Below are 27,976 nucleotides of genomic sequence, written 5' to 3'. Positions count from 1 at the left end.
AGTTAGTTTTTAGACACACAATGTCGGTTTCGCAAAGTATTTTGCGAACTAACCGCTTGTCAGTTAAATATATAGTTCGCCAGTTTTCAACAGCACGTTTTTTGTTTAAAGACACTGAACCATATAGAAAGATTCTTCCAAGAAAGCCAAATTTGTGCGTTTTTTGTTTCAACAGTTTCTGCACATCCAATGTGAAAAATTTTCATTCGACTAGTAAGAACATAATTTATCTTATGTTAGACCATAGACTGGGCCTATTTATTACTTTACAACATATCAATAATATGCTACTACAAATAATCCAGTTTTTTAACAATATTCGTTTAACCGGTTGGCATTACCGATGTTTTTGTAGCAGCCTAAATAGAAGTCGGGAAGTTTTCAACTACAAAAAAATGTTCTGTTTTTCTGTCGAAACTTCCTAGATAGCAGCAAATTTAAAGTTAATTGGTTTGTTTGAAGTAATGTAAAAACGTTTTTACCATGTTCGTGCTGGGTTACAAAGATTGTTTTGTTCTAGTGGCATTAATAAATGAAAAACAACTCTTCTTTCATTCAAGCACTCTTTAGTGATTAATTGATGTTCAATAATCGGTGCCTGAACAGCTGCAATTAACTCGGCAGTTATGTTAAAAGTGGAACATTGAAGCTGTAGGTTTTGTCTTTTGCTGCATCTTTGACTCTCAAGCTCATCCTTACTCTACAGTCTCAAACTACAGGCTCTATTTTCAAACTTGTTATTAAGTTTATTTGTTTTTATTCTCAACTCAAAATACTAAATATAAGTGATAACAAGCACTTCTAATGTCTCTGCCCATCTCTGCTTACATGACATTTTATGCGAGGTTTAGTGTAGGCTATTCTTTAAAAAGTAACTGGCTTTGAGATAAGCCTGCTCTCAAGCGTCTAATGTGCTCTTGTAATTTTCCATGATATGAAAATGTGTGGACAATAAACCGTAATTGGATTTTTAAGCTTATTATTTTTATATATAATTTAGTAAAAGAAAACATTTATATGTTACCAAGGGTAGGCTTACAATGGTCCATGCTGGTCAAGTGGCTTCTCTGTAACGATCTAAAAGTCTTCTAGTGCTTCAATAATGCTTTTGTCATCTTATTAGTCATTACTGGACCAACCAGCGGAAAATATTTAAAAACTTCTTAAATATAAAATTATTTATTTTCTAACCATTATGTGGCTCCATCGCACAGCTGGATTTGCAGTGTTATGGGTGCAAATATTTGGGTACCTGCTGTTTCTTAGAAGGCTGATATTTTATCTTCTGTTTCATGCCAACAGCATCACTCTCTCTACAGCCTAAAAATTTTCACCTTATGCATATTGCTTAGTTCGTCCAGGCACAACTCACAGCAGTTTACTATTAAAACACTATGTATTGTAGATTGAAAGGGTTAAAACCTATGCTACAAATAGACCATTATGTTTTACTTGAATTGTAACATATTCGTGAATGTTGTATTTCAAGTTTACTACTCAATAAATGAATTTGCAAATTTATTAAAAGGTTCCACAATGTTAGTTGTTAAATGTATAAACGCTTTTTAAACACATTTTCGCCTACACAACTAAAATAAAAATTGAGGGTGGTTTCTTTTTGCCTATCAGTAACCAATGCTTAACGTAAAACCTCTATTTGAATGCCACCTTTATTTGAACGCCACCTTTATTTGAACACCTCTAATAGAGCGTCACTACAGAAGAAGGGTTCACAAATACAACTCCACCCTTTTATTGAATGCCACCTCTGTTTGCCCGCCACTTTGATATTCTTTGATCTTTACAAACCCATAATAGGAAGTGATCAGTAGAAAAGTGTCCACAAAATAGTATTCATAAGGACTCGGTTACGTCAATAATAATTAATTTGTTTGTTTTTGCTATAGGGATTACCATGATTTTAGTGACGGTGCACATGAGAAGATCGATTGTCACAATCATCAAAGCTACACTCTGATTCGAACTCACTAAGGTTTAAATCATATCCATTGTTCTTAGATTCTTCCATTATGTGGTTTACATTGTTACCTGAAGACTTTAAAGCGTCTTGATGAACGATGAGAATACTTTTCAGTAACACCATGCGATGTGATAGCAGCCATTGTTATGGCGTATTATAACTTTAAAGCGTTAAAAATCTCTTTAAGAATTAAAAACATTTAATTTTAGTCCGTTTTCTAACTCCAAACCTTTACGGCTATTTAAAACAATGAAAGCGGGACCAGTGAAATAATTAATAGCAGTACCATCAAAATATTTTATAATCAAAGTCGTTTCTTGTTTAATTTGGTCTGATACTTCGACGCATATGAAAAAATGTTTAACAAAAATTATTATGCTGACGGCATTGATGTTGATCCGCCCAAAGGAGAAAGCCAAAATATAGGCAGTATTAGCATTGTTTCGCCCCTAAAAGGGTTAAGTTTATCTTCCTAAAATTCTGACGAGCTAGTCGAAAAGTACAGCGCCAAACTACTTGATTGCCACCTCTAATCAAACGCCACTATAGGGGAAGATTTGAAAAATAGAGCCCCATGGCATTCAAATATAGGTTTTACAGTATTATTGTTGTGATACCAACAGATTTTTTACTATGTTAAGGTCACAACATCATTGCAACACACCTGATCAAACTGTACATTCACTGTACTTCAATCAGTATACAGTGCACCCCGCCATACAACATTAATTCGTTCTGGTGTTGGCATCGTAAAGCGAAAATGTTGTATAGAGCGGTATAGAAGCCTATAGTAATTATCTAATGCAAACACTCCTTGGTGAAAAACATCAAAATTTATATACGTATTGTACTTATTAAAAATGAGTAACAAAATAGTATATTAACCTTAGTAATTATAGTTAAATTATAGTTAACTTAGTAATTCTAGCTTCGTTGCAATGGTAACCATTTTCTTACTACTTCCGTTAACACTGTTATCAAACTTAGGACCCATGGCTAACGAATTGAATTTACCGTAAAATCTTTTTTTAAACGCCATGGCACTCTATTTTGCAACCCTTCTTCTATAGTGGCAGTCAAATAAAGATGGCATTCAAATAGAGGCTGGCATTGTATTTTTCAAATAGCTTGTCAGAATTTTGTTAAGATAAATTTAACCCTTTTAGGGGCGAAGCGAATGTTGCCTATACTTTGCACTTCTTCGGGCGGATCGACATAACCCTTTTAGATTTGAGAAATCTACTAACTTACTTCCAACATGTAGATCTCTAAATAAATATGCATTAGGAAGCTAATAAATATCTCTACCAGTTGATATCTATTGATTGCAATGAACCTGCAATGATATAGCCTGTGCCGTGCCTTGCAATTTGTTGAAGTTTTCAATTTTTTATTTCATTCTAAATTTGAAGACATTGTTATTATATAACTATATTTTACAATACTGCATAAAAGTTCATTGCACTCATCGATATGTTTGCAACAGTTTGCAGCCGAAACTGGCTTTTTATCTGCAATAAAAGAGGAGTTATGAGTGTCGATCCGTTGTAAGCCGAGTTAAGATAATGACAAGGATGCTATCAAATAATATGCTATAAATCTGCAAATGCATAAGTAATAATAATTTAGCAAATGCTACAGATATATATTCAAGAACAAGTGACATGAACAAACCTTACTTATAATATATACAGAAACAAAAATATTACTTTTGTTTGAAACAATTTTATTCTACCTTACCTGTTTAAAACCTTCTACAATGTCTTCTTACCTCAACTTTTCTTCTTCACTGCTGAACTAGTTGATATTAGCATCCAAACAATTTTTGTAGCAGAGCACAACTTTTGCGTATTGCATTTTACACAAATAATGATAAACTTTTAGCCTCACGGGCGGTAAGCACAACTTTTAGCCTAAAACTAGTCATTCATATACCACTGTGAATGTAAACCATATTTCACACACGTCAAAGTATCAAGAATGCGTTAAACAAAGAACTGCTATTAGCCCAATACAGTTATTAATTATTTCTATGGTGTTGCATTAGAAGCCTTAACAAATAATCAACAAACTTTGGAGTTGGAAACAGACTTCCAAGCATTTGCGAAGCACGAAAAATGCTGAGCTGAGAGGGAGATCGAGCATCTTATCTCTTTCATATGTTGTGGAAGGGATTTCATCGAATAGCATGTTGGCATCTTAATTATTCCATCGTATTCAGCACACCGACTGCCAAATATGAATTTCGAGAGAAATGTTTTTCTGATATACTATGGCGAAAAAGATGTTGTATGGCAAGAACAAAAAAAATGGTGTTCCGCATCACAAAGCGAAAAAAGAGTATAACAGTATAACCCGGGGTGCACTGTACAGCTATCATTGTAATTTCTATCATGCAGAAGTCAAGTTTATTTTTTAAAGTACGTTATGCTACAAAAAGGCTAATCTATGCATTACTTTGCAAAAAGGAAATCACGCATGTATTTGTTGTGCTGATTATTAAATCTAGGTCACCCTAGTGTATGCATGTAGATTGTCTTCACACCAGCAACTTACCCAAGTGTATATAAAAATCACCTTTAGTTTGCGCACAAGGTATTAAGCTAATATAGTTGGTTTGTATATTTCGTTAGACTGGTTTTTTCCTTTTCTAAAAATGAACAAAACTGTTAAAGTGTTTGGGCTAGATCTTTATAAAAGATAAAGGAGTGTAGGTTGTTCATATCCACTCACACATTCAATTTTATAATTTATTATTTTATTCATTTTTTAGTTTATTTAAAATTTTTTCTAAATATTATTGTTTATTTCCTGTGTGTTAGGTTTATCACTGATAATGGATATATATTGTACATGTTTTTTGTATGATGAACAATATTTTGATCAGTCTTTTGCAGATAATTATAAACATGGTGAATATGAGTGGCAAGATCCAACAGATCCTTCCCAAATGTGAGTAGGCAATATCATTGTTAGCATCGTCAGACTTCAAATGATTTTATGCCGCCAGTCGGCGTTATATGTACTTGAGTAAATATATGCAAATGTGCAATGATTTTTTAAAGGTTTCGTTTTGTGAGCCATTTGACTTAAAGGTTGCCTTCCAGAAGATTGCATGAGGGCTGACAACTCTGATATTTGCTTAATCTAGTTTGTAAAAAACTGTTTGCACTGTATAATGCGGTTGAAATGTTCAATGAATATTGTTGAGTTATCAGTTAGTGATATATGGTAGAAGTTGTGCAATGCAAGCGCTTGTGTGCAACTTGTTACACTGGTAGAGTCGTGGTTTTCCTGAGTTCTTCTCCCTGTTTGTCTACAGAGTCAACATTGAGTATGTGGATAGACAAGGTACTGTCATACCTGTCAAGGCAAAAGTTGGTGATAACGTCATGTACCTAGCACACCGATATGATATTGAACTTGAAGGTGAGCTCTCAATTTTGTTGTTAACTGCTAAAAGATCTTTAATAGTTTTTTCTACATGTATGTATAACCTTCTAGATGTATTTATAACCTTTTAGATGTATTTATAACCTTCTACATGTACATATAACCTTCTACATGTATTTATAACCTTCTACATGTACTTATAACCTTCTACATGTATTTATAACTTTCTACGTGTATTTATAACCTTCTACATGTATTTATAACCTTGTACATGTATTTATAACTTTCTACATGTATTTATAACCTTGTACATGTATTTATAACTTTCTATATGTATTTATAACCTTGTACATGTATTTATAACTTTCTATATGTATTTATAACCTTCTACATGTCTTTATAACTTTCTACATGTATTTATAACCTTCTACATGTATTTATAACCTTGTACATGTATTTATAACTTTCTAGATGTATTTATGACCTTTTAGATGTATTTATAACCTTCTACATGTACATATAACCTTCTACATGTATTTATAACCTTCTACATGTATTTATAACCTTCTACATGTATTTATAACTTTCTACGTGTATTTATAACCTTCTACATGTATTTATAACCTTGTACATGTATTTATAACTTTCTATATGTATTTATAACCTTGTACATGTATTTATAACTTTCTATATGTATTTATAACCTTCTACATGTCTTTATAACTTTCTACATGTATTTATAACCTTCTACATGTATTTATAACCTTGTACATGTATTTATAACTTTCTAGATGTATTTATGACCTTTTAGATGTATTTATAACCTTCTACATGTACATATAACCTTCTACATGTATTTATAACCTTCTACATGTATTTATAACCTTCTACATGTATTTATAACTTTCTACGTGTATTTATAACCTTCTACATGTATTTATAACTTTCTACGTGTATTTATAACCTTCTACATGTATTTATAACCTTGTACATGTATTTATAACTTTCTATATGTATTTATAACCTTCTACATGTATTTATAACTTTCTACATGTATTTATAACCTTCTACATGTATTTATAACCTTCTACATGTATTTATAACTTTCTATATGTATTTATAACCTTTTACGTGTATTTATAACCTTCTGCATGTATTTATAACCTTGTACATGTATTTATAACCTTCTGCGTGTATTTATAACCTTGTACATGTATTTATAACTTTCTAAGTGTATTTATAACCTTCTACATGTTTTTATGACCTTCTACGTGTACTTATAACCTTTCAATCTCTAAGTTGAGAGTCGTCTCACTATAATCTGTTAGTTGAGAGTCGTCTTACTATAATCTGTTAGTTGAGAGTCGTCTCACTATCATTGTTAGTTGAAAGTCGTCTCACTATAATCTGTTAGTTAAGAGTGGTTTCACTATAATCTGTTAGTTGAGAGTCATCTCACTATAATCTGTTAGTTAAGAGTGGTTTCACTATAATCTGTTAGTTGAAAGTCATCCCACTGTGATTTGTTAGTTGATTTCTGTGGCATATAGATATAGTGGGCGCACTGTGCGCGACTTTTGCGGTAATTATTATAGCTAATTACTAATTTTAACAATTTTACAAAATAAATATCACCAGATATTCTTTTTCTTTCACTACTGTTAGAGAAGCTATTAAAGCAACAACTATAAATATTAAATACACCGCTACCGGTTTAAAGTATAAATAATACAAAGTTATGTTGCTACTACTAAACTTGTCGTCCTACAATCTTAGTAAGGCTGAACCAATGACAACTGTGCTTTGATATCTGCCATGCTTTTTGGTTACAGCTGACCTTTACCCATTTGTTGCATTTTGAGAAGATTTTATTTGTCGTTCACCTGCAAAAATTAAACTGGGTTAAATTCGTGCCATCACTGTGAGCAGTTAACAGCGGTGCATAGATTGTAGATTCCTATTACATTGTGATCGTTCAACGAGTCTATTGCTGATACTTGTCGCCTATATGGAGAAGCGAGTTCCAGCTTGTGCTTTTACACTGGGTAATAGCTATAGTCTCAGAGTATTGCTGAGCATCGCGTGTCTTTATATATTGAATACACTTATTATGGAAATGAAATCACATTTATTATTTACTTTTTTTCCTCATATGATGTCAAATGTAACATAATGAACACCAGTTATAGACTAATTGTCACATTTAAATTAATTGTGGCTACTTACAACTTTGGCATAGACATCTGCTATGGCTAACAAACCAGCTCAGTAATGGACAGTGTTATTGACAAATAATATATACCTTTGAGATTTGGAATCTATGAGATGGATGCTGTAATATCTGCACTAAATCTTTTTCAAATGGTTTGTTGTTAGTGGTTCCAAAATTATTTATGTAATTTTTTGTAATAAAGCTTTAACAGTAGCATATCATTATGTTGTTATAGTTTTACTCGTAAATGGTGACGGGGTTGTTGTTATTTTTGATTAAAACTCAAATGAATGCAGTTGAAAAAAAACAGGTGAAAAAGGCATGGAATATATTCAATATGAGTGTCCCACTCAATCGCAGACACGCAGGTCACTACTTTGTCTAAATCGTCCTAATGTTAGACCTGATATATCAGACTTAGTCTCATCCTCATCGATTACTCAAACAATGCCTTTTGTCAGTCTGCAGCACTGAATGCTCACCTGTGATGACCTTTTAACTAACTTACTTGAGTCAAGTCTGAGATTACAAGTACTTCCTGGATAATTCTTACCTTGATAAATTATCCTGTATTTGAAGCCATATCACAATTCTCCTGATGACGAAGTAGCTATAAGTTGTCAGGGTAAATTTCACGTGTAATACTCGCCTGCTTGTCTTCTCTGCCCAGGCAGTGTGTCCTGCTTTTGTGCACTTAGATTTGGGAAACAACTCCCATTAGCGTTGTTCTTGCCAAGGTGCGGGGTTTTTGTAACTACGGGGTGCTTGTAACCACGTTTTTTGCTCATTTGTGATTGGTTCATAGATATGAGTGAGAGAATAGATGGTTGTACATTGTGTCACGGGAAAGGTGATTGTTTATAAGTAAAAGTACTGCTAATAACGAAGATAAGGTCACTCGCTTTGATTTATCGAGTGAGTCGCTATAGAGAGGCCTCTTGGGGTTATCTTACCCATTCTGTTTATCCCCTAAAATCATAGTTTAGCATAGGCGGTAGCTCTATCGATTGCAATACATGTATTTCCTTTTCATGCACGTTAGCTGTTTCCTGATAATTGACAGGTGCTTGCGAGGCTTCGCTGGCCTGTTCAACGTGCCATGTGTATGTTGATGAGGAATACTTTGATGGGTTGCCTGAACCCGATGAGAAGTGAGTGCATATCACAGTTTATCAACAAGGATATTTGATAGGGCAATAACAACTATGGTTATGTGTTTACGTTTACTTAATAACTATAGTTTGACATTACTGATGGCTGCAAAGTTTTGTGAGATATTATTATTTGAGTTGAAACAGTTATGTAATAGTCCGGATACTCGTGCCTGAAACTTTATAAATATTCTAACCCCTTGTATTCAGCAGTCGCTTAAATTTTTTTTGTACAAGTCGCAGTTTAGGCCTTTTTCGTTCCTCATTTTATGTGAGACTCCATAAAGTGTACATTTTTACAACATACATGTAAGAAAACCCTAGCTCTAGTTAGGCAAGCCCTACTAAGGAGTTGCCTGCTCTTCGCCAACCATGCTTGCATGATTTGCTGTTGTGCAGCGGCTTTTTAGTAGCTAACTTTATGAGGGTTACACAGTTTGATCTAAATCATTTTTATTTTCAGTTTAGAAATACCTTTTCCCATAGGGAAAAGAGCCATTATCATTGTGCCTTTATTACATTGTATGCACATTTCTGTATTAGCAATTCTATCCTTATCTGTGTTTGCTTTAGGGAAGATGACATGTTGGATCTGGCTGTGCATTTAAAGACAAATTCTCGATTAGGTAAATTGAGTACTGTCTATGTTCTCAAACAATTTTATAATCGATTCAGCTGTGTGAAGTATGTCGCTGCCGCTATAAGTAATTGCGAGGATAAGCAGCTTCATTAACTTAATGCTTTGCCGCTTTCCTTGATCCGGCAATTAAATAAAAACAGCTACCGATTTATTGCTCACTTGTTAACCCGTAAACACAGAGTTTGCCGAGAGTGTCATTACACTTGCAGTCTCCCATAAATGCTGTCGAATCAATTATTGCCTGTAGGCTAAGGCAACATACATGTTGGTTTATACGTTCATCATTTGCAAAATTTTGAATGCGTTTTCCCATTAAAGGATGGTTCACACTATATCGGCGGTATGTCAGTGTTACACGATACTCCGGTGATCGTCTGTGGTAACAATGTTCACACAATCACAAACCCATTTACGTGTACATCAGTGAAATGTTCCCGGCATTGCTAGCATTCTCATTATACAATGCTGTTGCGGAAATGATGACGTACTAGTCTCGCAGCAACTGTTAGAAAGAGAAGATAAGTTGAGCGATCTGTGACGGCCAATACTCATCGCCGAAGTGATGCACATTGCACAGGCTGTCATGGATGCTCGGCGAACTATCGACAGCAAAGTTTGACAGCTGCAATTTTTTCCGAAGTATTCCCGTCGCCTCGATGATGCATCTGGTTTACGGTGCACATAATCGATAAATAGTCATCGAGATGACAACTCCGAAATATGGTGACATAGTGGGAATCATCAGCCTCAAGTAAAGAGTCACTGACATTCCTTAACTCTCATGAAGTATGTCTACAGTATATTAGGTACTCATAAATTGATCGTGGATCTGCTGGATTGGCATAATTTATGGTTTTGCAGTTTTCTAGAATTTTTTATGCTGCATCGATAAACGAGTTACTAGCATTCTATGCTAGTTAATCATTTGTCTATGTACGGGCGTTCTATGCTAGGTACTGGAGGGTGGAATGGTGTAGTATGTGTAAAATGCACAAGGTTGGCTGTAATCACTAAACAGTTATAGATACTCTAGGTGTACATCTTGTGCAAGATGCCAATGAGCTAACATCACACAGTTAAAACATGACATTGAAGCTCAAACTAGTTCATGCAGACGACAGAATAAAACTGAAACTGTAGATTTGGATTTTTCATGATGAAGTTTGTTCGGGCCAAAGCGATGAATTTGTTAAGATTTCGTGGCAAGCAAGTGATGTTAGGTTTTATAAAATTGTTAGGGGGAAAAGATCAATATGGTTGGATAGTTTGTCGCCTTACTATTGAATGAAACTAGATCTATGCTATTGGTCAATGGTTTGTGGGAAAGTGATGCTTAAAATATAGTTAGAAATAGTCAACATCCCTGATCTCTCAATAACCCTCATCTTAGGTTATTATAGCTGTTCAATGCTTTTTTGGTTTTGAATTCATCAGAACTCTTCAAAGATATTTTGGAGTTTTCTGTTTCCTGTGTTTACATCCCTATTAACTCTAACTACACATTTATTTTCTTCGCTAAAAACCTTTTTACATCCATTTCTTCTCCTAAATAGTTCTTTTGCATGGTGAGTTGCAGATTTTTCGTCTACCCACTGCTAAATTGCTGTCGTGCCATTTGAGCATTATTTTGAAACCCACCCTTAATTAACAAAAGCTAGTTCTCGCACTGATTTCTATATGTATTTGTTGAATTGAGAAGGTAAAACAGCAAAGCATTGTTGGCGACTAAGTTTTGCCATATCTTATTTTATCTGTGTCTAAATTACTATGTGGAGACGCACTGGTTTCTTTGTTTATATAGATTAGAAGTGTCTGAGTTAAGTTAAGCAGCAAGTTATTTTATTTACACTCTTCTTTCTCCATTAATAATTTATGGCTTTTTATCATCATATGTACAAAAAGCTGCTCAAAAGTCCTTCATACATCCCGCTACTTGTGGGCTAGCTTTCTCTTTGCCTGGCCTAATGATGATGTTACTTACCATTTAAATGTATATGGTGGCTCAGGACAGACCTAAGCACATTATATATTAATATTAACATTGTAAGTTCTCTCCAAGGGGACAGTGCATACTCGTGACTTACCGATTTGTGTCATTAAATATGATCTCTTACTCCAGATAACCGAATAGGATTGAGAGGGATTTCTAGTATGGCCTTTACTAAATATGTGTTTTTTTCATAGATAAACTAGTTAGCAAAGGTTTTTTTTGAAGTGGTTTAATTTGTGATCTCAAACTAGCAATAGTAATGGTATTATCTTACACACAATTCATTTATTTTAATTCCATGTGTCGGTGTTTGTCATCTGTATGAAATGGAAGATGTAGGTTTGGTTTCGTAAAAATCTGCGCTCATCGCTGAAAAATATTAGACTACATGAGTTTCATTGATTCAGAAAAAGTTTGCGATTTTGCCTTTGCGTCTGTATTTACCTGGCAATCTTTGTATCAGTTTCAGGTATCTTTTGTCTTTGTTTCCATGACAGCCATGCACCTGGTTTGGTGAGATGCCTCAACACAGCCTCTTGAATATGCTTACTCTGTCTTTACCAATATAGTCATAGCAATCATAAGATAGGTTTCTGTCAAACATATATGCACGATAGTTGGAAAAAGTGTTTTTTCGATTTAAACCAGTTTTTTGGATGTGTATGATGAGTTTGATTGAATCTCTCGCTTATTTTTGCTCATGTAAATTTTCTGTGTACCGCATTGCTCACTAGAATGCTGTTCAGCCCATTTTTCAGTATTAGCGAATTACATGGTTTAATTTAACAAATTCTTATACTGCTTGCATCCAACAGCTATATAAAATTATAATGTACAAACTACATGTGAGCTAGTGTAGTAGAGCTGCTAACAGTTTCACACAGAGTACGAATGAAAGTCAAAGACATAAAAGCATTATGATATATTTAAGCACATTGTTTCTCGGTGTGGTTGATCATGATTGCCGGTTTTTTAGTACATAGCTGGCTTCTCATTTTTGAATGAATGTAACGAAAGATGGAGAATACTCTTTTAATTCTTGAGCTGATTGCAGTAAATAGTTTGATGTTATAATTACATTTATCAAACAGAGTAGTAGGCAAACTGTACCATATACAGTTGCTAGCTCACAAAATTGTTAAATAAACTCACAGGTCGTAACTTCAACGCTTCTGTAGTGTTGTACTACACATGCAGTCAACTATCTCCATCACACTTGCTAATTTATGATAGAGAAGCGTTTACAGATTTGTTGCACTCGCAGATGATCTGCGAGTGCAACAAATCTGATTCTGTTGCACTCGCAGGTTCTTTTCCTGAGAACTCATGATGTAAGTCAATAATGTACATAATTTGATTTTTCTGGGCCGATCCTGATAAATTGTGTTGAAAACAAATTATGAAAAATATTTCACATCATTGAAGCTGTTGCGTGATTTTTAAAAGTTCCATCTTAGTATATTAAAAAGCTTTTTTTTATCGTTGTATAGATAGGCTAAATCCTTCACTGTCATTGCTTGATGTTGATAAACTCGATGTGTAAGTCAAGGTAGTAATAGAAGTACGTAACTCAATCGTCTCATTTATTCTAATGTTTCAACTAGTTTGGCTTATACACTTACTACTATTGCGGTTTGTTTTTGGCGTTCAATTGCTCATTGATGGTCTCTAATCTGTCGGTCATTCTGTTCTACAACCGCCTTTCATATTTCACTTGTGTAGATGAATATCGCTTGTAACGCCAAGAGGAGTTTGTTCATGTTGCTAGACATGTTTCTTGTATCTACAGGTTGTCAAATTCACTTGACTAAAGAAATGGAAGGAATACGATTCACATTGCCTAAGGCTACCAGGAACTTTTATGTTGATGGTCACGTGCCAACGCCACACTGAAGTGCCTCTTCATCACCTTAACTCAGGTGTATTCACCATCAATTGACTGTGTGAGAGGTGGTGGCAGTATTAAACCTTTATTTGCCTATGTATATCAGCAGATGGTTGTGTAGTGGTTTACTTCTACTGAACAAATCCAAAGAATTGCCATGTCTGGCGTCCATTTAGTTCTGGAGTGCCGCCATTGTTTTTGACAATTACATTATGTTACATCGCTATCAATAAGTCGTCCCCAATTGAACAGCACCAGGAAGCCGATCATACTTGTGGAAAAATGTAAGAGTGGAAATCATTGGTGGATTATGCTGTATTAGCTTTTAAGTATTTTTGTGATGTGTAACAAAAGGTTTGTTAATTTTTAATAAAAATACATTTATGGATTTTAGACAATGTTTAGTTCAGCGGAACCTCTCAGAGTTTGTTTACAATTTCTACAATGTGATCAAACTGGCTCTAAAAATATTTTCTGGCCTATATATGAGCAACGTAATAGAGTTACACATTGTTTTCATTTACGCAGTTGCCTGAGCTTAAAAAAATATCTGTGAACTTGAGAGACTAATTCGTAGCTGTATGGGCTATATTTACTAATGCGCGTAATACGCTTTAGTGTGCTGGTAGGACTTACTGAGCAACATCTGTCTTCGAAATCTATCTATTCGGTTGGTTGTCCAAGAAGCAATTTGGGCTAATTTAGAAGTTTGTTTTCATTACAACTAATCTTTACTATAATAAAAGCCTGAATAAATTTTAATAAATTAGGAAAAAAGGTTGCTTCACGCAGGAATTGAACCCAGACATCTGGCTAAGCAGCAAGGCACACTACCAACTGCACCATAAACTACCTTGGAGCATTACAGAATAATTGTGGAGATGATAATTACACATGGTTTCTCACAACGCGTAGGACAGCCAATATACTAGTCTAAATCATTTTAACCTGTTCCAATACTAGAAAATTATTTCTTAACGTATTTTGGGAGTTTCACACCATAAACTGCATGCACATATGTAGAGCATGTGATATATAAGGAACACTGAATTTCTAACAACTACTCTATTAATAGAGCAAAATAGACTGAGGAATGTATCGCTGTCTCTGTAGCAGCTCTTACCAAAGCCTAGTTTCTTAAGGTGTTGTGTAAATAAAAAGTATAGAAATAAATGATTTGTTTTGTTCTATTAAAATATCTTATCAAATATTTTGTGCCTCAACAAAGCAAAACAAATAATTTTTTTGTTATTTGTGTCAAATGCCTTAACATATCCAAGGCTAGCCAACTAGTAAATAGAGGGAGAGTATCAGTTTGCAAGCCATTTTATTGGGTTTTGTTGGCTTATGTTGGAAATGTACGAGTTGTGAATTTTTGTTTTGGTCAAAAGTACCAAAATCCTGAATTCTTTGTTCAAACTTTGATTTATTCGAGATTTTAGATGTTTGAAAACAGATCATTGGGTATTAGCCTCACGCAATAACTTCTCGCTTATGATGCTCACAAACTCAAAACATCTCCCTAGAGATTATAAGATAATAATTTAAAAAATACATGAAGATAAGCGAACAAAAACATGAAAATGTTGCATTTCGTTATTTTATGTTTTTAGAAATAAAAAAGTCGAGACTATCAAAAAAGCTCAACAGTACGCATTGAGCTAAAGAGCAAAGCTGCGTATTCGAGCTGATATTCTACTGCTAGATTATAGCCAATTTCTTTGCCAACTAATTTGCTACATGTATGTAAACTATCATTTTGGCAAATAAAGCAAGTAATATGTTTTGTATTCTTAACCATAAGGTTACTCTACAATCAAATGTTCAAGGAAACTCCGCTTTATTCTGACTTTACGTCCCAGTGGATTTATAATTGTAATCTATATAATATAGTAAGTTTTATAGCAAAATTTATAGCCGAATCTGGTAAGCGTTGTTTATAAAAAAGAATTGCAATTTTTTTGTAAAAACAAAGACATGATAATCCTTGTGGGGTCTCATACACAAATTTCAATTAAAAAATAGCTACTAGCAAATGGTTTTACAAGAAAAACTGATCACTGTTTGTTATGAAATGTAACTATGCCCATTAGTATTTGATTGGATGGTCTGTTTGGATAATATCGTTGAACGTAAGAACCTTACGTTTACGCTTAAAGAATGCTTACTCCGTCTTTACCAATAAAGTCATAGCAATCATAAAAAAGGTTTCTGCCAAGCATAGATGCACAATAGTAATAGGTGTTAAAATAATCTATGAAAAAAGGTTTTTATGGAAACTTTTTTTTGAGTTGCATAAATGTGAGTGCAGACTGAGCAATTCGTCTTAGATTAAATTGACTTAATATGTTTTTTTTTGTATTTTTACGTTATATTTATAATTTCTACCTGATTTTCTGTTTTTTTTTTCTAAATTGTAATGTTTCATAAAGTTTTGAACATTTCACATTAGAAGTTTTATGTCGTATGTCAAACAGCTCATATGTAGAGAGTGTTCATTTTGAAAGAAACATTTGCTTTGAGGGACATGCGTCACCATCTATATTTTTATGACTATGCATAAGCTAACTCCACAGCACTTGTAAAACTTTTCTATATTGTCATAGCTGAAGCCCAATGTTTTGACCGTGTAGCTAAAGATAATCTAATCAATATTTAATTAATAAATTTCATCATCAATGAGTTCTAACTGGACGGCTAATTGCAGACCTGCGTGATATTACAGCAACCCCAATGCAAAAACAATGCCATTGCTCCAATGTATGCAGCCATCTTATCAGGTAGTAATGTCAGCTATTATAATCAATATTACGGCAAGTCCTTATGACACCAAACAAACAGCATAGAGGCAATGGCTTTACAGTCAAACAGTGTAAAAGTGAAAGCAAACATTCGATTTTACGTCCTAAGCATACGACTTTTGAAGTTTTTCAAAACATTGCAGTCTTGTAACTAAGAAGAAGAGGCCGGTGATACTTTACCATGAAACATAAAAGAATAGCGGAATTATGAGCTTAGTGTAACGTAAATTTAATATAAAATAGAGTAAGCTATGTCGTGTATTTTTAGCATTACCCACATACGGCTCTATGCATCATCAAGTCTAGACTTCTGTTCGTGTCTCACTTCATAACAAAAGCGACCGTTGCTTATTACTTTGATTTAGTTTTTTATCTGTTAATGTAGTTTTTTGTACAACTAACTTTTACACAGTTTTGTATAATGCGTTTGTTGTAATGCTCCATGTAATTACCTTTAGGTGTTGTAAAGGGAATTCGATAGGTTTTGAGGCTGCGGGTTGGATTACAGCGTATTCTTATTTGCAAACTTTCTCCAACATTGCAGTTTTAACATACGAAAAGGATTTAGGAATGAATTTATTCCGTGTAAAGGGTTTACTCATAAATTTTCTTTGAATGAAAATGTTGTACAAACTCAACAATTTAGCCAACACACAGCACAATAATATGCATTTAGATTAATGCGATTATGACATTTATTATATTTTTAAATTGTAAGTCATGCTGCCGAATGGTTGATGCCTAGACGCTGCCTTTTTTCTTATTCTGTTGCATCATTCTTTTTATCGGTCAACTCAGACAAATTTTTCCCAAGTCACAGAACATCTGAATACATTCTTTGAAAAGTTTCAAATAATTCATCTCATGCTTACTAAGGTTGTTGGCCTAAACATAAATCGAGAATTGTGTTCTAAGGCTCCATCTGCTTGGTCTGCACGACCTTACAAGTAATGTATTTATTTAAAGTTTTGTAGTGTGTTCTTTTTGTCTTGTTTGCTGTACTGCCACCATAGTGGCAAAAGTTCTAGTTCACCAGGCATGATCTGCTGGCAACTAAAACCCAGTAAATTATCTCTCATGACGACTGCTTAAAGATGAATATGCTCAAATTTTTAGTCAATCTTATCAGAAATTTTCGGTATGTATCTATTATTTGCAATTGTTTTTGATGTTTGAGAGGACTTGACTGTCAGGATGTATCAAGATTGAAATTGACAAAACTTGATCACGGTTAAAACGCTCAGATCAAGCGAAAAAGCTGTGATGAGATTAATATGATGATTATAGTTGTAAACTTGAATGCTGCAACTTGAGCGCAATAGCTGATATCAACTACAGCAACCATAGCAACCAGTGACAGCATTTCGCCCGTATTTTTCTTTTGAGCGTTTTAACCGCGACCAAGTTTTGTTGATTTTAATCTTGAAACAACCTGGCAGTCAGATCAGCTCAAACATCAAAAACAATCGCAAATAATGAAAAATATCGATACTTACTGATAAAATTTACAACAATTTTGTGCGAGTTCATCTTTAATTGAACTAGCAACTCTATGGATAGTTTTATACTTTAACTAGATGAATGCCCGGCGTTGCCCGAGTTATAATAAAGTCTTTGCACAAAAAAATCATTTTCATATAACATATTTACAACATTTACCATTCTAACTTTCAAACTTCATATCAGGAAAAAGTGTTTTGTGCTGTTGAAATAAATTTAAAAAAAAATAAAACAACTGTAAAGGTTTTTAAATGTGAGTGTGAAATAATTAGCAAGTAATGGCTAAATAAAGTCTGTTTTGCGACGATTTCAATGAACAATGATTTAGTACACAATTACATCATTTTAATTTGTTTCAGTGTTGGCATTGTTAGGCAAAAATGTTGTATAGAAACCCATAGCAGTTATCTAATGCAAACACCCTCCGGTTAAAATCATCAACACTTTATACACGTACTGTACATGTTCAAAATTAGTAACAAAATAATATTTTAACCTTAGTAACTATAGTTACCTATGTCTCGTAGTTACCAAAGTACTACATGCAGTATGTACAGTAGAGAGTTTTTACCTTCGAGACAGACGTATAACATAAACATTGAATTTAACTTGAAGGAGTTTAGCTTACTAAACATAGACTTAGAACTAAGTTTTAGCATGTATTTTATTAAACTAAAGGTCATCTTTGTCGTAGGCTCAAATTTCATTACCTACGTTTTCGGTTTTGTTTTCACTATAACTTACAACGAATCACGTCGAAATGAAATCGAGAGTGAGTATCATATCTCTTTCAGCCATTGTGAGAGGGATTCGGCAAGTAGCATATTGGCATCTTCGTTATTTTGACGTTATCAGCATACCGACTGCCAAATTTCAATTTCGACAGAATTTTTTGTTGATGTCGTATGGCGAAAAAAATCGTGTTCCGCGTCGTAAGGCACAAAAATTGTATAAGAGAGGCATTGTAACCCGAAGGCACGCTCTATTAATTAATAATAAACAATGCATGTTTATCGTGTGCAATCGCGAAAAGGATATACAGTATATGGTGAGAGCGATGGGTGTGATACAAACGGCTTATCTTTTTGGTTATGAGCATTTGTTACTGAACCTGCGATTTGAATGTCGCCCGAGTTCAAATTCAGTACAAAGGTGATTTTATATTGCTAAAACTTTATCACTGTAACTGGACAGATGAACGACAGACGACAGATTTATTAATTAGTTTGGAGTTTGCGGCATTCCGCAGTCATTAACTTTTCACACAGTTTCGTATGCGTTTGATTGGACAATAATTGTCTGCCTTGGAGAAGTGCGAACTTGTGAACTTGCGAAACAAGTAAGGTCAATTACTAAGATAGAATCAGAATAAGAGAGCAGACGACATGAATCTTCCTAGCAATCTCAGCTCACAATACCTTAAGTGTCTGGTCTATTGGTTGAGCGCATTTTAAATTATACAGGAGGTCCATCCATCTGCCTATTCAGATTGAAAGCCTCTCGCAAGGAATCATTAAACCCTTGGTATTTGTGTAGTTCTCAAGTTATCTAAAAGCAGGCTAGTGCAATTTCTGTACTATTGTATCGCAGTGAAAGGCATTATCAATAAACTTCAGAAAGTCTAGTCCATGCAGCTGTACATCAAAAAATTGTGAATAAACAGAGGAAATTGATGTTCATACAACATGCTTTTTTGTACAGAGCTATTCCTTTGAGCATTTACAGTTACAGTCGACATGAATACTTCACTATTTATAGTTTATTGCCTTTCCGTACTTTACAAAAACACTTTTATGCTTCTGGTGCATATTACAACAGGACTTTTTAAGAATATTATTTGTCAGCAATGAAGTGTTTGACACAAATGTGATCAACAAAAGGTCGATACACTGGAAAAGGCCAATACATTAGAAAACCCATAAAAATATAGCCATAGACTGGCAATGTGCCAGCAGAGATCAATAGAAATGAGGCTAATACAATTTTGATGATCGATCTTATTGAAAAAATATTGCTTCGGATGAAAATCGCCATTGAAAGATCGACCCCAGCCATGTCAAAAAGTAGCACACGAGTTTGAATGACTTGTTGGAGATGTTGGAGGACATATAAGTGCTCGTGGGCCAAAAAGGCAGGGAAACTTATTACCATAATTCAAACGATGAATATGATGGCGATATGGATGACAGGGAAATGATGATATTCTTGACAAGGTTTCTGAAGAGCTAAACAATTCCTATGCAGCAACATAATGCCATTCGACGTTCAAGAGGATAAATACAGGGGAAGCAGCGAAGTTAACAGTTTGAGGTATGGTAGCAACTAAGACCACAAAAATGGTTACTCGGCAAACAATTTTAATCAAGAGTAGTTTTTTCATGGAATGATTTTTAATTCTTGCACATCAATAACAAACATGAAGGCTTGTTATAATCATGTCTCTGCCTATCTACTATCATGTCTCTGCCTATCTACTAGATAACTAAAATATCGAACACTTTATTATTGTTGCTTTTTGTTCTTCGAAGTTTTTGAAAACTATGGGTAGGCCTACAATGCTATTATTTCTTACTAGTACGCGACAGTCTTGTGCATGGCCTGTGAGAGATCGTCATGAGTAATGGTATGTCCATAATTATTACTCCATAATTATTGTTCCATGATGGGGCAGGGAGTTAGGCGGTGTAGTTGTTAGTGTGCCTGTCTGCAAACCAGCATATCCTAGTTCAACTCCTGTGCGAGGCAATTCTTTATCTAACACCCGCAGTGTGGTGATGGATGGGTGAATTCAGCTCTTACTTATAGTAAAGATTTTTTGAATACGTGTCACTAAATAATTTAAGTTTTTTGTGTATTCTTCACTATTGGAAAAGCTTGAATGTTAGCCATGTTTAATATTAGTTCAAATTTTGCTTTGTATTCATCAAACTTATTTGAATGTTATAAAATTAGCACATGCAAAATCTACCATTTTTAGTTGCACTGAAAGTAGCCAAATTTTTTAGTTATTTGCCATTTATTAAGTACCGCGTAGTCGGCACTTGAAATCTTCAGGTGGATCTTCACCTGGTTTTTTAATAAATCCAAACATGAAAAAGAGAGAACTGTATAAAATTTGTTAAATAATATAATAATAATGTTATTTAATGAAAGTTGTTGTCTCATGCAAGCAGATATTTTTACTCACAGGCTTTGATAAATGACACAAATAAAAATTAAAACAACACATTAGAAGCAAACAATTTTTGAAATCCGCAAACTATGCTACTGTCCTAGATTTAAATTTTTCATGACTGCTGCAGCTACTACTTCTCAGTTGAGCATAAATAGAAAATAGTGTCAAGGAGTGGATCGAAACAAGCGTTCTTGTGGGGGTGCCATGAGCCAGCTGAAAAACATCATGATTTTATATTTATCAAGATCAATATTTTTCAATATGGATAAAATTGGCATTAACGGGCATTGGTTGAATGTAACAAAATACCAACAGAACAAAATTTAGCTCGACGTCTAATTGCGAGTAGTATGTGCATGAGTTGGTTGACACGCAGTAATCAATAGCATTCGTGGTGTAAAAACTTTCCTTGCTTCAATTTCATTACATAGTTTGAAAGCATCACTTGTTAAATACCCTTACAACGAGCACTCACTGAGAAAACCTGGTATAAAGTGTCACGCGTGACACCTGAGAATCTCTTCTAACTCTGAACTACAAATCAATCTATTGTTGTATTGTCGTCATTCCTCGCTGAGCTAACCATATTTACCGCGAATCTTTGTTATCTTGCAGGTTAAAGGATATTAATAGATATCAATGGTAATAATCTTTCTTTTCACAATACGCTGTATTGTTTGAGCGTGTTATTTTTTATTAACGGCATGGTTGTTAAATAGTTATAAATATGTCTTTGTCATAAAAAACATACATGTCATTACACAAACCATCATTCTCGTTCACAAATGCTGAGTAAAAACTGATCTTTGTAACTGCACCGCAATCCTACTGTATATATAGAGCATATTTTAACAAGGGTAATCACTGGTTTGTGCACTAGCAGATGCATAATCGCTTTTCACATTTCTCTTGAAATTAGAATGTACCCTTACATAAGAGTCGTGCCTTTTTGAGCAATCTTATCCTGTCTCAGCAGTGCTTGGAGTGAGCATCGGATGAGATTCCTCATCTGTTGGACTACTCGGATTGCGACGTGGGCTCATTTCAGTAATTTGTATCTCATCACCTTTCAACGGCGCATTGACAGAGTCTTCATTTGATATATGCAACTGTTTTGTCGGGTTCAAAGAACACGTAGTATCATACGAGGTATCGTTGCTGCTTTTCTTCGTCTTACAATGCCTAACAACTTTGTGAATGAGTTCTCGAAAGTGCTTGTTAAACTTTTCATTCAACCACACATAAAGGATCGGGTTGTATATGACGGAGCTCATCGCTATAAGATGGCAAAAAAGGAAAGCGATTAAAAAATTTTCCTCCGTGAGATGTGTAACAGCTAGGTGAATCAGGTCCAAAGGCAGCCAACATACGATAAATATTACTATCATCGCGATTAGCATTCTATTTATGCGTCTGTTTCTCGCTATTTCTGCTTGACCTTGTTTTATAGTATAGTCCGTCGTATCAGCTTTTGCCCATTTATCCTTGGTGCGGCGCCGCAATACTACACCTATCATCGTATAGCACAAAGTGATTATAATGGCAGGGATGACAACTTGTAGTCCAAATACCATCCATGTGTATACGAATGCGGCCTGATTGCTTGGCCATATTTCTACGCAATTATATGTCACCCCATCGTCCTTTCGCTCCAGACCCGTGTAGACACCTATGGGCACCGCTGTCGAGGCAGAAACCAACCATATTGCTATAATGATGATTATTTGCACATTTTTAGTCATACGAGGCCCGTGTGGGTAGATTATCACTATATACCTGTCGATCGCTATCATTACAGAAGTTAAAGTTGAAACGAAGACACTAATAAGTAAAATGACGGGCACGAGCTTGCATAGTAGCTCTCCAAAAGTCCACGATTCCGCGAGTGCGTTAATTGGTGTAAATGGGATGGAGAATATGCAGATGAGCAGATCACTTATACTTAGACAAGTGATAAACTTATTTGTCACTGTATGCATAGATGAGTCCTTCGCGATCACATATATGATGAGAGAGTTGCCAACAATTCCAACGACGAATATGATGGCATAAAGAACAAGAATTATTCGTATCCACGGCTGCTTTTCTATCAGGCTCTGAGTCGTGCTGTCATTTCCTGCCAAAACCACTTCTGTGAAGTTCATTCTGAGACAGCGAGCTCCCTTCTCAGTGTCTCTTCTAAGCTGACAAATAAAAGAAATGATTGAAATTGCTCTGCGGATGAGCTGCAATGTAATTAGAAACATTCTCTGCTCTAACGTTTAATAGCTAACCGAGTAAAGCGCATTTCATTACTGGTCCTTACCCCTTTAACTCCTTCAATTTAATCTGTTTGTAATTCCATAAGACTGTTTGTGCAATCAATGAAGAAGCTATTATTAACTCTTGCAACGCCAATTAAATTATAATATCACTGTTTTCCTGAGCAACGCTTCTCTCTCAACTTGCAAATCTACTTTGACTGATGAAAGGAAGTTGAGGGACCCCACATTATGGCGCATACCAAACGATTAGAAATTGAAAAGCATGCATTTTACATACTAATGCGTGGATAGTGATAGCACAGTTAGATGCAACCCAACAATGTCATGCAAATCTGCAATACAGCGCTCTCTTGTGCAGATACAATATTATGTAAACTATGCAAATAACTTTATTGGAAAAACAGTTGGTGAAAACCATCAAATAGGAAATCTTTAATTCTCTGCTCTGTATTCATTAGGTAGTTTATTGACTTCTGTTAACTCGTAGCATATAGTATAAAATATTTCATTGGATAGACATATTTTTATATTAGTAGAACTGCTGAATCAACCTTCATAAAAGGTAATTGAAAACATCTTTTATAGAACTTTATTTAACAGATAAACATCACAGCTGCAACGATTTGGAATATACACAATTTATTTGTATTTATATATACTTATTTAAATATATTTATTTATATATATTCATTTATATATAGCTATTTATGTTTTTGTTTATATATAGTTGTTTATGTTTTTATTTATATACATTTATCTGTATAGATGTATATATATATATATTTATATACATTTATATTTGTGTGTATACGTATATATTTATATAAAGTAGGTGAAACTTCATATCTTTGTCAAATCAGATATGACTAGCCTGTGATTTCAGCCCAGAGCTACATTTCATAATAAGTTTTCAATGAGTATTATTTCAAGTAGCTTCCACAATGCCCATCGTCAAGTATTATATTCAAGATTCGTAGGCGAGCTTCAACTCTTTTCCATTCTCATCTGCTGCTGTACAAGGAGTCCAGTTAACATCTGCTTTAACCAGATATGTACCAAAATAAACATTTACTTTTAGGTAAAACAAGTAATTTATATTGATTCAGATGTCTATCATCTAACAGTTTAATCATTCTAGTAGACTCTATTTTTGACATCTCTCACTGTAACTGATTAATTTATCTCGTTTTAGTTTAGAAATCATATGTAACTTACCTCTTTTCATCAACAAACAAGCCCTTTGCTGCACTGAAAAAACCAACCCTTTGCTGCGCTGCTCTGTCTCTGCTCGGGTAAAGCTTACCAAGGGTTTCGCAAACAAATGACAAGCGTATGCGTGTATATACTTAATAAAATCAATACAGGAGTAGAGTAGAGTTCACCAATAAATGTCTCAGTTACAACTAATTCCGTACTGTAACCGAGTATTCAACTCGAGCCTAGCTTACACTAAATCATAGTGCCTTATCTCTCGCCCATCTCTGTCGCAGTCAACAAATGGAACTTTTAAACAAAGATGGATTCAGTGTTTTACATAAACATGAATGCGTAATATTACCTGCGTAATATTACCTGCGATGCACATTACTGACAAATTGTTTTAGCATGATATCAGTGTTCATATTATTCACAGCTAGCTATTATATTCTCCGTAATACTAGCTGCCAAATTACTTTACCGCAAACTCCACTGTATGATGCGAAGGGGGTGGAGGGGGGGAGGGGGGGTGTGTTGTAGCGCTTACCTTTGCATTTCATAGTCCTCTGGCCTTCGACTTTCATGAATGATTACCAGCTTTGTTAATCACCTCCTAACACTCTCACGCAATCATAAAACACTTGAACTCTCCATAGACATTGCCTTTTACTGTTTTATTATGACAGACGCATGAAGGGCAATCTCAGTTTCTGTATCAACTCAATGAACAGCATAGCTCGGAAAGCCACTTGAATACATACGATTATTCTAAAATGCTCATCTTTGTAAACAGACTAAAGTTCAGAACAGCTGTCTTTTCTCATTGGCTGTTGTGAAGCATCTCCAATGACCGGACTTCAACAGTCTTTGAAGTAAATATTACCAACTACAAATCGAAGTTCATCTACTTAGGCCAACAATATGCATTCATCATCAAGAGCTGTCATGGTTAGTAATCGAATAATCAGAACTGCAACAGCCTTTTGATCTGTAGTGTAACTATCAAAACAATATAAACCTTTATATTTATATTTTTAAAATTTCTCTATTTCGATGTGTAAAAGTACAATAAAAGTATCACAACCGAGTATGTATAAAACAGTACTAGACGTTTTCATGAATCCTAGAACAGCTTTGATCGCAGAATGTCATAAAAAGTCTAAAGTCGCTCTATCCTTTTATGTGGGCAAGTGACAATTTTTAGTTTTACTAGCGCAGAGTCCACATTTCATTGACATGGAACCTCTGTAGTTGGCTCTAGTACAAAATTGCTAGTTATATGTAAAGCTGTCTTGAGACTAGCTAAATCTTACACCGATCACAATATGATTTCAATATTCAATAAGTTCACAGTCAATGTCTAACACAATATGATTTCAATATTCAATAAGTTCACAGTCAATGTCTAACACAATATAATTTCAATATTCAATAAGTTCACAGTCAATGTCTAACACAATATGATTTCAATATTCAATAAGTTCACAGTCAATGTCTAACACAATATGATTTCAATATTCAATAAGTTCACAGTCAATGTCTAACACAATATGATTTCAATATTCAATAAGTTCCCAGTCAATGTCTAAATCATGTTCATTTGAACGTGATTTCTTTCACAAATTTTGCATCAAATTTTTTTCTCGTGTTGATTATAATGTTTTTAGTAATGTAATAAATTAACAACCAAAGGAAAAATCTGCAACCAACTTTTCTAAGTCACTTATTTAAGCAGCTTAAATAGGTCATTCGAGTCACAATAAGTCACAAGACTTATTGTTTCAAGTCACAATAAGTAAAAACAAAAAAAGTTTGCTTTCACTGGCTTTTGCCATACCATGAGTATAGGAGTTTGATGACTGCTAAGGAACTGCTGATGAGAAAATTTAATTTGTATTGAGAACACTCGAATGTTTATTTATTATTTTTCTCCTTTATGAAGAGTGTAAGTCTTTCTTCCTTTTAAATTTTATTAATAATGAAAATAATCATAATACTCATTATAATAATATCAGTAAAATTTTTTATACAGGAAGTTAAATTATACTAGCTGATAGCTACTGATGCATCACTTAAGAGATCTGGAACTTTCCATGGTATGATTGCTTCTGTCTACTTGTGTATTACTGCTATATGCATATAGCATAAGTCATGAATGACTTCTAAACTACTACTATAAACTGCCAGAGTTGCAGAAGCTCTCTTATCTGCCTACTGCTTTTAACATGTGACCTACTAAACAGTTTTATAGGACGAAATGATTTATTGCATGTATGCAACTTCCTACAGTATTCATGTTCAAGATATCTTCAATAAAAATTGTTATCAATGGATTAATCAAACAATGAATCTATTTTCCCTGCTCTCAGCTAGTTTGTTATAAGAAGATAGCTCCATTCCTTACTATCCAGAGCAACATCTTTATCTACTAGCCTTAGCCTACTTATTGTGGAACTGATTCGCAGTCTGAAAGTTTTTGATATGTGACCTAAATGTTGTTTTAGATGTGAAATTAGCAATAGGGGGCCTACTGCACTACTACTTTATTGTTGGAGTTGAACGAAAACAGAAATTTCTAGTGTCTTCGAATAGACCCTACTTCCTGATGCACCCTTTGCAGGAGTGAACAACAATTTCATGTCCTGTAGTCATAACCTTTATGTGCAATAACTAGACACTTGGTAAGAGAGAGTGGCAAGCGCAGAATCAAAGATTCTGCAATTAAACAGCTTAATACCTATTAATCAAGATTACCTAAATGGTAAGAAACCTGCCTGAGAGACGTACACGTATATCTTCAGTTACACGGCAGCGAAGCTAAATACACAGCAGACTGCTCTATCATATTCATGCATAAATCTAGCTGACGAGATAGATTAAACACTTTGCGAGAAAACTCGTGCTCACAAACTGTTGTTGCAATCTACAGGCGCTAATAGCGTATTACATGCATTATTACAGGCTAAAACATCGTGTTGCAAGGCAAATTATTTTACCCTTGGGTAACATAGGGCTCTTAGGGAAACGGCGTAGTGAGCTTTCTCTAAAAGACTTTGACGCAGTAGCAAGATACAGCTCATGCATTCTATTATATTGCCGTCAGCAAAGGATGTGTGATGTATTTGCGCTCGATAACAGTCACATTTAAAATTCACAATATCTTCCTTCTCTAGTATTTACAGCTCTACATTTCGATTTAAGACTACATAGTGGATAAACTCTACAGCACTGCATTGCTGACAATGTTGTGATTGACTGGTGTTCATCTGACTACCTCAACATCATTTATTGATGACATACGCTATTACTACAATTCTGTTATAATTGATTAATTTGGCCACTTAGCTTTTAAAGGCTTGGATGGTGAGACTGAACATCTTGGCATATTTGCGTGTCATGGGCCTATGTAAGGCCACCCAGTCAGCGTTACGTGACAGACACTATGTAAATATCAGAAATTAGCGTACTGATCTATTGGTCATTCGCTGCTACAAATGAGGAAATCAGCTAGTGCTGACCTGCCCTTGACACTGCGCACCAGTCTTTTTGCTAAGTGCTTGATACCAGTAATACAAAAGCAAGTACATGTAGTCCCTAATATCATTTGCAAGCAATACATGTATCAATAATAATTAATACTTTATTATTGTGGGTCTGCTAATCTGCGTTTCAACATTTTTTGGCTGATTTCATTCAAAATTCACGCTTATGCCCTTTGCTGCCCCTCATGTCGCTAAAATATCTAGTTTTAAAACTCAACCAGCTTCCTGAGAGCCTGATAGAGTTT

General features: G+C 34.5%; 2 protein-coding genes across 2 annotated transcripts; one reads left to right on the top strand and one right to left on the bottom strand.

Annotated features, from left to right (window-relative positions):
- Positions 1 to 13,658, top strand: LOC137393464 (adrenodoxin-like protein 1, mitochondrial). The gene is made up of 6 exons (XM_068080035.1): positions 1 to 213; positions 4,879 to 4,933; positions 5,304 to 5,410; positions 8,650 to 8,737; positions 9,311 to 9,363; positions 13,157 to 13,658. Exons 1-6 carry the CDS (start codon positions 21 to 23, stop codon positions 13,258 to 13,260), a joined length of 600 nt encoding a protein of 199 aa, XP_067936136.1. The 5' UTR covers positions 1 to 20; the 3' UTR covers positions 13,261 to 13,658.
- Positions 13,659 to 21,419: 7,761 nt separating this feature from the next.
- Positions 21,420 to 24,743, bottom strand: LOC137394640 (RYamide receptor-like). Its single transcript, XM_068081394.1, has 2 exons — positions 24,737 to 24,743; positions 21,420 to 22,906 (listed from the first exon to the last, which is right to left on the bottom strand). Exon 2 carries the CDS (start codon positions 22,870 to 22,872, stop codon positions 21,688 to 21,690), a length of 1,185 nt encoding a protein of 394 aa, XP_067937495.1. The 5' UTR covers positions 22,873 to 22,906; positions 24,737 to 24,743; the 3' UTR covers positions 21,420 to 21,687.
- Positions 24,744 to 27,976: the final 3,233 nt, after the last annotated feature.

The sequence above is a fragment of the Watersipora subatra genome, chromosome 4, assembly GCF_963576615.1.
Source record: "Watersipora subatra chromosome 4, tzWatSuba1.1, whole genome shotgun sequence".
Taxonomy (NCBI): domain Eukaryota; kingdom Metazoa; phylum Bryozoa; class Gymnolaemata; order Cheilostomatida; family Watersiporidae; genus Watersipora; species Watersipora subatra.
This window is presented reverse-complemented; position numbering and strand designations above follow the sequence as displayed.

Bases quoted from the DNA above. Each gene is read 5' to 3' on its own strand.
- LOC137393464 (XM_068080035.1), top strand. From the start codon at position 21: ATGTCGGTTTCGCAAAGTATTTTGCGAACTAACCGCTTGTCAGTTAAA. The intron at 214-4,878 runs GTAAGAACATAA...AGTCTTTTGCAG, and splicing joins GAAAAATTTTCATTCGACTA to ATAATTATAAACATGGTGAA. The intron at 9,364-13,156 runs GTAAATTGAGTA...TTGTATCTACAG, and splicing joins AAAGACAAATTCTCGATTAG to GTTGTCAAATTCACTTGACT.
- LOC137394640 (XM_068081394.1), bottom strand. From the start codon at position 22,872: ATGAACTTCACAGAAGTGGTTTTGGCAGGAAATGACAGCACGACTCAG.